General features: G+C 57.5%; 1 protein-coding gene across 1 annotated transcript in view; it reads right to left on the reverse strand.

Moving 5' to 3' along the window:
• TRPM2 (transient receptor potential cation channel subfamily M member 2) overlaps positions 1–15,647 on the reverse strand; it is a 539,198-nt gene that overhangs the window by 390,915 nt on the left and 132,636 nt on the right. Inside the window, exon 11 of the mRNA XM_068263660.1 lies at positions 169–498. Coding sequence (XP_068119761.1) covers positions 169–498 — 330 coding nt within the window. The remainder of the gene's footprint in view (positions 1–168; positions 499–15,647) is intronic.

Raw genomic sequence — 15,647 nt, forward strand, 5'->3', positions numbered from 1 at the left:
GCATCCTCTGATTGATTCAATGCTTCCAAGTTCTCTGATTGGGCTAAAATTACCGACTTTTGGTACTGTCATATTTCTGTTGGATGGAAATGTGGAAATTTCAATTTAGCGTAATGCAAATGAGCACCACTAGTAGGAGCGCTAGCAGTACGCCGAGAGATTGGTCACCTTGTTGGCATGTGGCATGCTCTTCATACGCCGAGGCTTGCTTTCTGGGTACAAAGACTCTGTAAGATCTCCCAGAAGGTCTTTCAGGACTCGGGAGACATGATGAAGAGTGATTCTGGATCCGTTTCCTTGCTTGGACCCCTCAGTGGAAGCTGCTTTCTCCAGCTTGCTATAGATAGGGCTGGTGCGATCAGTATTGTTGTAGAGATCCGTGAGGGTCTCCCGGGTCAGGTAATCTGCCAGGCTGACTCCGTGTTCCAAGAAGAGGCGGACAAACGATGGCTTGTCTTCAATCAATGACAATGTCAGGCAGGGATACAGGTCACAGGGCTGTAAGACAAACAAAGAGGACCCGTCAGCCATGACATAAAGATCTCACTATCCATCCCATTATCACCGGACGTTCTGCAGAATCGTGTTCTAGCAGAAGCAGATACAATCATGGACTATAAAAAATACTATATCACACCCCTTTCTGACCCGACACTGAGATACCAGGAGCAGGGGCGTAGCAATAGGGGGTGCAGAGGTTGCGACTGCACCGGGGCCCTTGGGCCAGAGGGGCCCTCCCTCACCCGCAGTATTAGCTCTCTATTGGTCCTGTGATGCTAATGATCACTTCTATAGATGCTTTGAATAGCAGAAATCATTACCAAGCTGTTCCCCATCCCCTTCTTGCACCTCTGACACTGTAGTTATACAAGTCTCCAACGAAGGATCGGCACCACAATCAGTATTAATAGCTCAAATACTTTATTCAATCCATTAAAAGACCAGTAGCAAAGATGAGGAAACGCTCACACCACCGCTGCACTAGCCATAGGAGCAGGAATCACGGGTCTCAGAACATGCAGGAAAAAAGGCATTCCGCTACACCAAGGCTGGGTATAAAACTTTTCTTCAACTTTATTAGCACATCAGTAGAACATGTAAAGGCTGACGCGTATCGGAGCTCTAAGAGGCTCCTTAATCATAGCCAGCTTACACAAACATATCACAGGTTTAAGTAGTCAATAGCCCGCCCACTAGGGGCGTGGCCATCATTCTTAAAGAGACATACATAAATATTGCATATAAAATAGTAGCACATATCAGTACATAAAATGCAATGGGTTAAAAAACCAAAGATGACATGGTTAAGCATCAAGAATATATAAGCACAACATACACTGCATTCTCCAGTTTCGTGAAAGTTAGTATGACATGGTGCAAGTATCAGACCACATGGACATAAATGACATAAGGGAGGTTATACTCTCACATCATATGTTAGACTAATATCCATTTTTGAATTCAGTCCTAAAGGCAGACGTGTGCCCAACTTCCATATCCAAAAGGCCTCCCGTTTTAGCAACAGCCTATGTAGATCGCCCCCTCTAGGTGAAAGGGCCACTCTTTTATACCCTGGAAGGTGAAGCTTGTCATGACACCCTGGTGTTCCTTTAAAAAATGTTTTGATACACTGGAAACCTGTGTGATGTACGTTTCATTCCTAAGACACCTCCCAGGTCCATTGTAGTGTTCAGAGATACGTTGTCTCAGAGGACGGGTGGTGCACCCCACGTACTGTAGGCCACAGGCAGTACAGGTAATAAGATTAAAAGACCAGCAACGACAGTCTGCTGTTTTGGCATAAGCTGCCTGTCAAGTACCTTGACATTATGGCAACTTGAGAAAGGCAGCTTATGCCGAAACGGCAGACTGTCGTTGCTGGTCTTTTAATGGATTGAATAAAGTATTTGAGCTATTAATACTGATTGTGGTGCCGATCCTTCGTTGGAGACTTGGATTGTGGCCCCGTGGTACAGGGGAGAGGATCAAGGCACACATTTGAAGATTTGAGCCCATAGGTGGGTGCTCCCAGGATCAGGTTTACACCATAGTTGTCCTTGGCAGGTTTTGGTGCGCCGTGTCAATTGTTATGTATAGTGTGTGTGTGTGGGGGGGGGGGGGGGGGGGGGTGAGGGGGGGAGTGGCATTAGGGCCCAATGTAAAACTTGCAGAGGGGCCCAGAGCTACTTAGCTATGCCACTGACCGGAAGGAGTATGTAGGATTGATGCAGCCTGAGGATTCTCTCAAAGAATGAAAAGGAATTTTTGATCACTGTCAACCCTAAATTACCCTTTTTTTTAACTTTTTACCCCAATCATAACTGAATTTCCAACCCTCCTGGTGGCCATGTCATCGCAGGGATTCCCCCGCTCACATTACCACTCTCTGACTTGTACTAATGCCGTCAAGTGTGACCACTGACCAAGCCAAGAGCCCCTGTCACAGTTTGTTCCTGTTATGTGTATTTATAACTCTTTCTCTATGCACTGCTATTTCCTGCCTGCTAGTGGCAGTATTAACTCGGACTTCCTTGGACTTCCACTGTCCACCAGCAGGTGGCTTTATTCTGTTTCTGGCAGCTTTGGACTTCCACCATCCACCAGTAGGTGGCCATTTCACTATTACAAAACTTGCAGTTCCTTGTCTGGCCCGCAGATGGCTCCAAAAGAACCCTCATTTCATTACCACCACCAGCTGCATCCGATTACTGCAAGGCCTATATAAGGACTGCCTTTTTTTCCAGCCAGTTCCCAGAACTTTGTTGCTCCCAGGCCTGAGACTCGGGACATTTCCTGAACCTGTTTATCCTTTCTTTGACTAACTCTATTAGCCTGTTCCGTTTGTACTGTACCTTATCTGCGAACCTGCTGCCAAACCTGTTACTCTGCACCTACCTACCCTCCCTACCTCCAGCAGCAGCATGCACCTACCTACCCTACGCCCAGCAGCAGCATGCACCTACCTACCTACCCTACCTCCAGCCCAGCAGCAGCATGCACCTACCTACCTACCCTACCTCCAGCCCAGCAGCAGCATGCACCTACCTACCGTACCTCCAGCCCAGCAGCAGCATGCACCTACCTACCTACCGTACCTCAAGCCCAGCAGCAGCATGCACCTACCTACCTACCTACCCTACCTCCAGCCCAGCAGCAGCATGCACCTACCTACCTACCCTACCTCAAGCCCAGCAGCAGCATGCACCTACCTACCTACCCTACCTCCAGCTCAGCAGCAGCATACACCTACCTCCAGCCCAGCAGCAGCATGCACCTACCTACCTACCCTACCTCAAGCCCAGCAGCAGCATGCACCTACCTACCTACCCTACCTCCAGCTCAGCAGCAGCATACACCTACCTCCAGCCCAGCAGCAGCATGCACCTACCTACCTACCCTACCTCCAGCCCAGCAGCAGCATGCACCTACCTACCTACCCTCCCTCCAGCCCAGCATCAGCATGCACCTACCTAGCCTCCCTACCTCCAGCCCAGCAGCAGCATACACCTACCTACCTACCCTACCTCCAGCCCAGCAGCAGCATGCACCGGCCTACCCTACCTACCTCCAGCCCAGCAGCAGCATGCACCTACCTACCTACCCTACCTCCAGCCCAGCAGCAGCATGCACCTACCTACCTTACCTACCTAAAGCGCAGCATGCACCTACCTACCTACCCTACCTCCAGCCCAGCAGCAGCATGCACCTACCTACCCTACCTCCAGCCCAGCAGCAGCATGCACCTACCTACCTACCCTCCCTCCAGCCCAGCAGCAGCATGCACCTACCTACCTACCTACCTACCTACCTACCCTACCTCCAGCCCAGCAGCAGCATGCACCTACCTACCCTACCTCCAGCCCAGCAGCAGCATGCACCTACCTACCCTACCTCCAGCCCAGCAGCAGCATGTGCCTACCTACCCATCCTATCTCCTGCCCAGCAGCAGCATGCACCTACCTACCTACCCTACCTCCAGCCCAGCAGCAGCATGCACCTACCTACCCTACATCCAGCCCAGCAGCAGCATGCACCTACCTACCTACCCTACCTCAAGCCCAGCAGCAGAATGCACCTACCTCCAGCCAAGCAGAAGCTGCTCATTTCATTACCACCACCAGCTGCATCCGATTACTGCAAGGCCTATATAAGGACTGCCTTTTTTTCCAGCCAGTTCCCAGAACTTTGTTGCTCCCAGGCCTGAGACTCGGGACATTTCCTGAACCTGTTTATCCTTTCTTTGACTAACTCTATTAGCCTGTTCCGTTTGTACTGTACCTTATCTGCGAACCTGCTGCCAAACCTGTTACTCTGCACCTACCTACCCTCCCTACCTCCAGCAGCAGCATGCACCTACCTACCCTACCCCCAGCCCAGCAGCAGCATGCACCTACCTACCCTACCACCAGCCCAGCAGCAGCATGCACCTACCTACCCTACCACCAGCCCAGCAGCAGCATGCACCTACCTACCCACCCTATCTCCTGCCCAGCAGCAGCATGCACCTACCTACCTACCCTACCTCCAGCCCAGCCGCAGCATGCACCTACCTACCCTACCCCCAGCCCAGCAGCAGCATGCACCTACCTACCCTACCACCAGCCCAGCAGCAGCATGCACCTACCTACCCACCCTATCTCCTGCCCAGCAGCAGCATGCACCGACCTACCTACCCTACCTCCAGCCCAGCAGCAGCATGCACCTACCTACCTACCCTACCTCCAGCCCAGCAGCAGCATGCACCTACCTACCTACCTACCTACCCTACCTCCAGCCCAGCAGCAGCATGCACCTGCCTACCTACCCTACCTCCAGCCCCGCAGCAGCATACACCTACCTACATACCCTACCTCCAGCCCAGCAGCAGCATGCACCTACCTACCTACCTACCCTACCTCCAGCCCAGCAGCAGCATGCACCTACCTACCTACCCTACCTCCAGCCCAGCAGCAGCATGCACCTACCTACCTACCCTACCTCAAGCCCAGCTGCAGCATGCACCTACCTACCGACCCTACCTCTAGCCCAGCAGCAGCATACACCTACCTCCAGCCAAGCAGAAGCATGCACCTACCTACCTACCCTACCTCCAGCCCAGCAGCAGCATGCACCTACCTACCTACCCTCCCTCCAGCCCAGCAGCAGCATGCACCTACCCTCCCTACCTCCAGCCCAGCAGCAGCATGCACCTACCTACCTTACCTACCTCCAGCCCAGCAGCAGCATGCACCTACCTACCTACCCTACCTCCAGCCCAGCATCAGCATGCACCTACCTACCTACCCTACCTCCAGCCCAGCAGCAGCATGCACCTACCTACTTACCCTCCCTCCAGCCCAGCAGCAGCATGCACCTACCTACCCTACCTACCTCCAACCCAGCAGCAGCATGCACCTACCTACCCACCCTACCTCCAGCCCAGCAGCAGCATGCACCTACCTACCTACCCTACCTCCAGCCCAGCAGCAGCATGCACCTACCTACCCTCCCTACCTCCAGCCCAGCAGCAGCATGCACCTACCTACCCTACCTCCAGCCCAGCAGCAGCATGCACCTACCTACCCTACCTCCAGCCCAGCAGCAGCATGCACCTACCTACCCACCTTATCTCCTGCCCAGCAGCAGCATGCGCCTACCTACCTACCATACCTCCAGCCCAGCAGCAGCATGCACCTACCTACCCTACCTCCAGCCCATCAGCAGCATGCACCTACCTACCTACCCTACCTCCAGCCCAGCAGCAGCATGCACCTACCTACCTACCCTACCTCCAGCCCATCAGCAGCATGCACCTACCTACCTACCCTACCTCCAGCCCAGCAGCAGCATGCACCTACCTACCCTACCCTACCTCCAGCCCAGCAGCAGCATGCACCTACCTACCTACCCTACCTACCAACCCTACCCAGCAGCAGCATGCACCTACCTACATGCACCTACCTACCAACCCTACCTCAAGCCCAGCAGCAGCATGCACCTACCTACCTACCCTACCTCCAGCTCAGCAGCAGCATACACCTACCTCCAGCCAAGCAGAAGCATGCACCTACCTACCTACCCTACCTCCAGCCCAGCAGCAGCATGCACCTACCTACCTACCCTCCCTCCAGCCCAGCATTAGCATGCACCTACCTAGCCTCCCTACCTCCAGCCCAGCAGCAGCATACACCTACCTACCTACCCTACCTCCAGCCCAGCAGCAGCATGCACCGGCCTACCCTACCTACCCTACCTCCAGCAGCAGCATGCACCTACCTACCTACCCTACCTCCAGCCCAGCAGCAGCATGCACCTACCTACCCTACCTACCTCCAGCCCAGCAGCAGCATGCTCCTACCTACCTACCTACCTACCCTACCTCCAGCCCAGCAGCAGCATGCACCTTCCTACCTACCCTCCCTCCAGCCCAGCAGCAGCATGCACTTACCTACCCGATCTACCTCCAGCCCAGCAGCAGCATGCACCTACCTACCTACCCTACCTCCAGCCCAGCAGCAGCATGCACCTACCTACCTACCCTACCTCCAGCCCAGCAGCAGCATGCACCTACCTACCTACCTCCAGCCCAGCAGCAGCATGCACCTACCTACCTACCCTACCTCCAGCCCAGCAGCAGCATGCACCTACCTACCTACCCTACCTCCAGCCCAGCAGCAGCATGCACCTACCTACCTACCTACCCTACCTCCAGCCCAGCAGCAGCATGCACCTACCTACCTACCCTACCTCAAGCCCAGCAGCAGCATGCACCTACCTACCTACCCTCCCTCCAGCCCAGCATCAGCATGCACCTACCTACCCTCCCTACCTCCAGCCCAGCAGCAGCATGCACCTACCTACCCTACCTAACTCCAGCCCAGCAGCAGCATGCACCTACCTACCTACCCTACCTCCAGCCCAGCAGCAGCATGCACCTCCCTACCTACCCTACCTCCAGCCCAGCAGCAGCATGCACCTACCTACCTACCCTACCTCCAGCCCAGCAGCAGCATGCACCTACATGTGCCTACCTACCTACCCTACCTCCAGCCCAGCAGCAGCATGCACCTACCTACCTACCCTACCTCCAGCCCAGCAGCAGCATGCACCTACCTACCTACCCTTCCTCCAGCCCAGCTGCAGCATGCACCTAGCTACCTACCCTACCTCCAGCCCAGCAGCAGCATGCACTTACCTACCCTACCTACCTTCAGCCCAGCAGCAGCATGCACCTACCTCCAGCCAAGCAGAAGCATGCACCTACCTACCTACCCTACCTCCATCCCAGCAGCAGCATGCACCTACCTACCTACCCTCCCCCCAGCCCAGCAGCAGCATGCACCTACCTGCCCTACCTACCTCCAGCCCAGCAGCAGCATGCACCTACCTACCTACCCTACTTCCAGCCCAGCAGCAGCATGCACCTACCTATCTACCCTACCTCCAGCCCAGCAGCAGCATGCACCTACCTACCTACCCTACCTCCAGCCCAGCAGCAGCATGCACCTACCTACCTACCCTGCCTCCAGCCTATCAGCAGCATGCACCTACCTACCCACCCTACCTCCAGCCCAGCAGCAGCATGCACCTACCTACCTACCTACCCTACCTCCAGCCCAGCAGCAGCATGCACCTACCTCCAGCCAAGCAGAAGCATGCACCTACCTACCTACCCTACCTCCAGCCCAGCAGCAGCATGCACCTACCTACCTACCTACCCTCCCTCCAGCCCAGCAGCAGCATGCACCTACCTACCCTCCACACTTCCAGCCCAGCAGCAGCATGCACCTACCTACCTACCCTACCTCCAGCCCAGCAGCAGCATGCACCTACCTACCCTACCTACCTCCAGCCCAGCAGAAGCATGCACCTACCTACCTACCCTACCTCCAGCCCAGCAGCAGCATGCACCTACCTACCTACCTACCCACCCCTCAGCCCAGCAGCAGCATGCACCTACCTACCTACCTACCTCCAGCCCAGCAGCAGCATCTATCTACCTACCTACCTACCTACCTACAGCCCAGCAGCAGCATGCACCTACCTACCTACCTCCAGCCCAGCAGCAGCATGCACCTACCTACCCCCCCCCCCCTACCTCCAGCCCAGCAGCAGCATGCACCTACCTACTTACCCTACCTCCAGCCCAGCAGCAGCATGCACCTACCTACCTACCCTACCTCAAGCCCAGCAGCAGCATGCACCTACCTACCTACCCTACCTCCAGTCCAGCAGCAGCATGCACCTACCTCCAGCCAAGCAGAAGCATGCACCTACCTACCTACCCTACCTCCAGCCCAGCAGCAGCATGCACCTACCTACCTACCCTCCCTCCAGCCCAGCATCAGCATGCACCTACCTACCCTCCCTACCTCCAGCCCAGCAGCAGCATGCACCTACCTACCTACCCAACCTCCAGTACAGCAGCAGCATGCACCTACCTACCCTACCTACCTCCAGACCAGCAGCAGCATGCACCTACCTACCTACCCTACCTCCAGCCCAGCAGCAGCATGCACCTACCTACCTACCCTACCTCCAGCCCAGCAGCAGCATGCACCTCCCTACCTACTCTACCTCCAGCCCAGCAGCAGCATGCACCTACCTACCCACCCTACCTCCAGCCCAGCAGCAGCATGCACCTACATGTGCCTACCTACCTACCCTACCTCCAGCCCAGCAGCAGAATGCACCTACCTACCTACCCTACCTCCAGCCCAGCAGAAGCATGCACCAACATGTGCCTACCTACCTACCCTACCTCCAGCCCAGCAGCAGCATGCACATACCTACCTACCCTACCTCCAGCCCAGCAGCAGCATGCACCTACCTACCCTACCTCCAGCCCAGCAGCAGCATGCACCTACCTACCCTACCTCCAGCCCAGCAGCAGCATGCACCTACCTACCTACCCTACCTCCAGACCAGCAGCAGCATGCACCTACCTACCTACCCTACCTCCAGCCCAGCAGCAGCATGCACCTACCTACCCTACCTCCAGCCCAGCAGCAGCATGCACCTACCTACCTACCCTTCCTCCAGCCCAGCAGCAGCATGCACCTACCTACCCTACCTACCTCCAGCCCAGCAGCAGCATGCACCTACCTACCCTACCTACCTCCAGCCCAGCAGCAGCATGCGCCTACCTACCCATCCTATCTCCTGCCGAGCAGCAGCATGCACCTACCTACCTACCCTACCTCCAGCCCAGCAGCAGCATGCACCTACCTACCCTACCTCCAGCCCAGCAGCAGCATGCACCTACCTACCTACTCTACCTCAAGCCCAGCAGCAGCATGCACCTACCTACCTAGCCTACCTCCAGCCCAGCAGCAGCATGCACCTACCTCCAGCCAAGCAGAAGCATGCACCTACCTACCTACCCTACCTCCAGCCCAGCAGCAGCATGCACATACCTACCTACCCTACCTCCAGCCCAGCAGCAGCATGCACCTACCTACCTACACTCCCTCCAGCCCAGCAGCAGCATGCACCTACCTACCTACCCTACCTCCAGCCCAGCAGCAGCATGCACCTACCTACCTTCCCTACCTCCAGCCCAGCAGCAGCATGCACCTACCTACCCTCCCTACCTCCAGCCCAGCAGCAGCATTCACCTACCTACCCTACCTCCAGCCCAGCAGCAGCATGCACCTACCTACCCTACCTCCAGCCCAGCAGCAGCATGCACCTACCTACCCACCCTATCTCCTGCCCAGCAGCAGCATGCACCTACCTACCTACCATACCTCCAGCCCAGCAGCAGCATGCACCTACCTACCCTACCTCCAGCCCAGCAGCAGCATGCACCTACCTACCTACCCTACCTCCAGCCCAGCAGCAGCATGCACCTACCTACCCTACCTACCTCCAGCCCAGCAGCAGCATGCACCTACCTACCTACCTACCCTACCTCCAGCCCAGCAGCAGCATGCACCTACCTACCTACCCTCCCTCCAGCCCAGCAGCAGCATGCACCTACCTACCTACCCTCCCTCCAGCCCAGCAGCAGCATGCACCTACCTACCCTACCTACCTCCAGCCCAGCAGCAGCATGCACCTACCTACCTACCTCCAGCCCAGCAGCAGCATGCACCTACCTACCTACCCTACCTCCAGCCCAGCAGCAGCATGCACCTACCTACCTACCTCCAGCCCAGCAGCAGCATGCACCTACCTACCTACCCTACCTCCAGCCCATCAGCAGCATGCACCTACCTACCTACCCTACCTCCAGCCCAGCAGCAGCATGCACCTACCTACCTACCTACCTACCCTACCTCCAGCCCAGCAGCAGCATGCACCTACCTACCTACCTACCCTACCTCGAGCCCAGCAGCAGCATGCACCTACCTACCTACCCTACCTCAAGCCCAGCAGCAGCATGCACCTACCTACCTACCCTACCTAAAGCCCAGCAGCAGCATACTTCTACCTCCAGCCAAGCAGATGCATGAACCTACCTACCTACCCTACCTCCAGCCCAGCAGCACCATTCACCTACCTACCTACCCTCCCTCCAGCCCAGCATCAGCATGCACCTACCTACCCTCCCTACCTCCAGCCCAGCAGCAGCATGCACCTACCTACCTACCCTACCTCCAGCACAGCAGCAGCATGCACCTACCTACCCTACCTACCTCCAGCCCAGCAGCAGCATGCACCTACCTACCTACCTACCCAACCTCCAGCCCAGCAGCAGCATGCACCTCCCTACCTACCCTACCTCCAGCCCAGCAGCAGCATGCACCTACCTACCCTACCTCCAGCCCAGCAGCAGCATGCACCTGCATGTGCCTACCTACCTACCCTCCCTCCAGCCCAGCAGCAGCATGCACCTACCTACCTACCCTACCTCCAGCCCAGCAGCAGCATGCACCTACCTACCCTACCTCCAGCCCAGCAGCAGCATGCACCTACCTACCAATCCTATCTCCTGCCCAGCAGCAGCATGCACCTACCTACCCTACCTCCAGCCCAGCAGCAGCATGCACCTACCTACCCTACCTCCAGCCCAGCAGCAGCATGCACCTACCTACCTACCTACCCTACCTCCAGCCCAGCAGCAGCATGCACCTACCTACCTACCCTACCTCAAGCCCAGCAGCAGCATGCACCTACCTACCTACCCTACCTAAAGCCCAGCAGCAGCATACTTCTACCTCCAGCCAAGCAGAAGCATGAACCTACCTACCTACCCTACCTCCAGCCCAGCAGCACCATTCACCTACCTACCTACCTACCCTCCCTCCAGCCCAGCATCAGCATGCACCTACCTACCCTCCCTACCTCCAGCCCAGCAGCAGCATGCACCTACCTACCTACCCTACCTAAAGCCCAGCAGCAGCATACTTCTACCTCCAGCCAAGCAGAAGCATGAACCTACCTACCTACCCTACCTCCAGCCCAGCAGCACCATTCACCTACCTACCTACCTACCCTCCCTCCAGCCCAGCATCAGCATGCACCTACCTACCCTCCCTACCTCCAGCCCAGCAGCAGCATGCACCTACCTACCCTACCTACCTCCAGCCCAGCAGCAGCATGCACCTACCTACCTACCTACCCAACCTCCAGCCCAGCAGCAGCATGCACCTCCCTACCTACCCTACCTCCAGCCCAGCAGCAGCATGCACCTACCTACCCTACCTCCAGCCCAGCAGCAGCATGCACCTGCATGTGCCTACCTACCTACCCTCCCTCCAGCCCAGCAGCAGCATGCACCTACCTACCTACCCTACCTCCAGCCCAGCAGCAGCATGCACCTACCTACCCTACCTCCAGCCCAGCAGCAGCATGCACCTACCTACCAATCCTATCTCCTGCCCAGCAGCAGCATGCACCTACCTACCTACCCTACCTCCAGCCCAGCAGCAGCATGCACCTACCTACCTTACCTCCAGCCCAGCAGCAGCATGCACCTACCTACCTACCCTACCTCAAGCCCAGCAGCAGCTTGCACCTACCTACCTAGCCTACCTCAAGCCCAGCAGCAGCATGCACCTACCTCCAGCCAAGCAGAAGCATGCACCTACCGACCTACCCTACCTCCAGCCCAGCAGCAGCATGCACCTACCTACCTACCCTCCCTCCAGCCCACCTGCAGCATGCACCTAGCTACCTACCCTACCTCCAGCCCAGCAGCAGCATGCACTTACCTACCCTACCTACCTCCAGCCCAGCAGCAGCATGCACCTACCTCCAGCCAAGCAGAAGCATGCACCTACCTACCTACCCTACCTCCAGCCCAGCAGCAGCATGCACCTACCTACCTACCCTCCCTCCAGCCCAGGAGCAGCATGCACCTACCTACCCTACCTACCTTCAGCCCAGCAGCAGCATGCACCTACCTACCTACCCTACCTCCAGCCCAGTAGCAGCATGCACCTACCTACCTACCCTACCTCCAGCCCAGCAGCAGCATGCATCTACCTACCTACCCTACCTCCAGCCCAGCAGCAGCATGCACCTACCTACCTACCTACCCTACCTCCAGCCTATCAGCAGCATGCACCTACCTACCCACCCTACCTCCAGCCCAGCAGCAGCATGCACCTACCTACCTTCCCTACGTCCAGCCCAGCAGCATCATGCACCTACCTACCCTCCCTACCTCCAGCTCAGCAGCAGCATGCACCTACCTACCCTACCTCGCGCCCAGCAGCAGCATGCACCTACCTACCCTACCTCCAGCCCAGCAGCAGCATGCACCTACCTACCCACCCTATCTCCTGCCCAGCAGCAGCATGCACCTACCTACCTACCATACCTCCAGCCCAGCAGCAGCATGCACCTACCTACCCTACCTCCAGCCCAGCAGCAGCATGCACCTACCTACCTACCCTACCTCCAGCCCAGCAGCAGCATGCACCTACCTACCCTACCTACTTCCAGCCCAGCAGCAGCATGCACCTACCTACCTACCTACCCTACCTCCAGCCCAGCAGCAGCATGCACCTACCTACCTACCCTCCCTCCAGCCCAGCAGCAGCATGCACCTACCTACCTACCCTCCCTCCAGCCCAGCAGCAGCAGCAGCATGCACCTACCTACCCTACCTACCTCCAGCCCAGCAGCAGCATGCACCTACCTACCCTACCTCCAGCCCAGCAGCAGCATGCACCTACCTACCTACCCTACCTCCAGCCCAGCAGCAGCATGCACCTACCTACCTACCTCCAGCCCAGCAGCAGCATGCACCTACCTACCTAACCTACCTCCAGCCCATCAGCAGCATGCACCTACCTATCTACCCTACCTCCAGCCCAGCAGCAGCATGCACCTACCTACCTACCTACCCTACCTCCAGCCCAGCAGCAGCATGCACCTACCTACCTACCTACCTACCCTACCTCCAGCCCAGCAGAAGCATGCACCTACCTACCCTACCTCCAGCCCAGCAGCAGCATGCACCTGCACAGTGCATGCACCTACCTCCAGCCCAGCAGCAGCATGCACCTACCTACCTACCCTACCTCAAGCCCAGCAGCAGCATGCACCTACCTACCTACCCTACCTAAAGCCCAGCAGGAGCATACTTCTACCTCCAGCCAAGCAGAAGCATGCACCTACCTACCTACCCTACCTCCAGCCCAGCAGCAGCATGCATCTACCTACCTACCCTACCTCCAGCCCAGCAGCAGCATGCACCTACCTACCTACCTACCCTACCTCCAGCCTATCAGCAGCATGCACCTACCTACCCACCCTACCTCCAGCCCAGCAGCAGCATGCACCTACCTACCTTCCCTACGTCCAGCCCAGCAGCATCATGCACCTACCTACCCTCCCTACCTCCAGCCCAGCAGCAGCATGCACCTACCTACCCTACCTCGCGCCCAGCAGCAGCATGCACCTACCTACCCTACCTCCAGCCCAGCAGCAGCATGCACCTACCTACCCACCCTATCTCCTGCCCAGCAGCAGCATGCACCTACCTACCTACCATACCTCCAGCCCAGCAGCAGCATGCACCTACCTACCCTACCTCCAGCCCAGCAGCAGCATGCACCTACCTACCTACCCTACCTCCAGCCCAGCAGCAGCATGCACCTACCTACCCTACCTACTTCCAGCCCAGCAGCAGCATGCACCTACCTACCTACCTACCCTACCTCCAGCCCAGCAGCAGCATGCACCTACCTACCTACCCTCCCTCCAGCCCAGCAGCAGCATGCACCTACCTACCTACCCTCCCTCCAGCCCAGCAGCAGCAGCAGCATGCACCTACCTACCCTACCTACCTCCAGCCCAGCAGCAGCATGCACCTACCTACCCTACCTCCAGCCCAGCAGCAGCATGCACCTACCTACCTACCCTACCTCCAGCCCAGCAGCAGCATGCACCTACCTACCTACCTCCAGCCCAGCAGCAGCATGCACCTACCTACCTAACCTACCTCCAGCCCATCAGCAGCATGCACCTACCTATCTACCCTACCTCCAGCCCAGCAGCAGCATGCACCTACCTACCTACCTACCTACCCTACCTCCAGCCCAGCAGCAGCATGCACCTACCTACCTACCTACCCTACCTCCAGCCCAGCAGAAGCATGCACCTACCTACCCTACCTCCAGCCCAGCAGCAGCATGCACCTGCACAGTGCATGCACCTACCTCCAGCCCAGCAGCAGCATGCACCTACCTACCTACCCTACCTCAAGCCCAGCAGCAGCATGCACCTACCTACCTACCCTACCTAAAGCCCAGCAGGAGCATACTTCTACCTCCAGCCAAGCAGAAGCATGCACCTACCTACCTACCCTACCTCCAGCCCTGCAGCAGCATGCACCTACCTACCTACCCTCCCTCCAGCCCAGCATCAGCATGCACCTACCTACCCTCCCTACCTCCAGCCCAGCAGCAGCATGCACCTACCTACCTACCCTACCTCCAGCACAGCAGCAGCATGCACCTACCTACCCTACCTACCTCCAGCCCAGCAGCAGCATGCACCTCCCTACCTACCCTACCTCCAGCCCAGCAGCAGCATGCACCTACCTACCTACCCTACCTCCAGCCCAGCAGCAGCATGCACCTACATGTGCCTACCTACCTACCCTACCTCCAGCCCAGCAGCAGCATGCACCTACCTACCTACCCTACCTCCAGCAGCAGCATGCACCTACCTACCCTACCTCCAGCCCAGCAGCAGCATGCACCTACCTACCCATCCTATCTCCTGCCCAGCAGCAGCATGCACCTACCTACCTACCCTACCTCCAGCCCAGCAGCAGCATGCACCTACCCACCCTACCTCCAGCCCAGCAGCAGCATGCACCTACCTACCTACCCTACCTCAAGCCCAGCAGCAGCTTGCACCTACCTACCTAGCCTACCTCCAACCCAGCAGCAGCATGCACCTACCTCCAGCCAGCAGAAGCATGCACCTACCTACCTACCCTACCTCCAGCTCAGCAGCAGCATGCACCTACCTACCTACCCTCCCTCCAGCCAAGCTGCAGCATGCACCTAGCTACCTACCCTACCTCCAGCCCAGCAGCAGCATGCACTTACCTACCCTACCCTACCTCCAGCCCAGCAGCAGCATGCACCTACCTACCTACCCTCCCTCCAGCCCTGCAGCAGCATGCACCTACCTACCCTGCCTACCTCCAGCCCAGCAGCAGCATGCACCTACCTACCTACCCTACCTCCAGCCCAGCAGCA

The sequence above is a fragment of the Hyperolius riggenbachi genome, chromosome 2 (assembly GCF_040937935.1).
Source record: "Hyperolius riggenbachi isolate aHypRig1 chromosome 2, aHypRig1.pri, whole genome shotgun sequence".
Classification (NCBI taxonomy): domain Eukaryota; kingdom Metazoa; phylum Chordata; class Amphibia; order Anura; family Hyperoliidae; genus Hyperolius; species Hyperolius riggenbachi.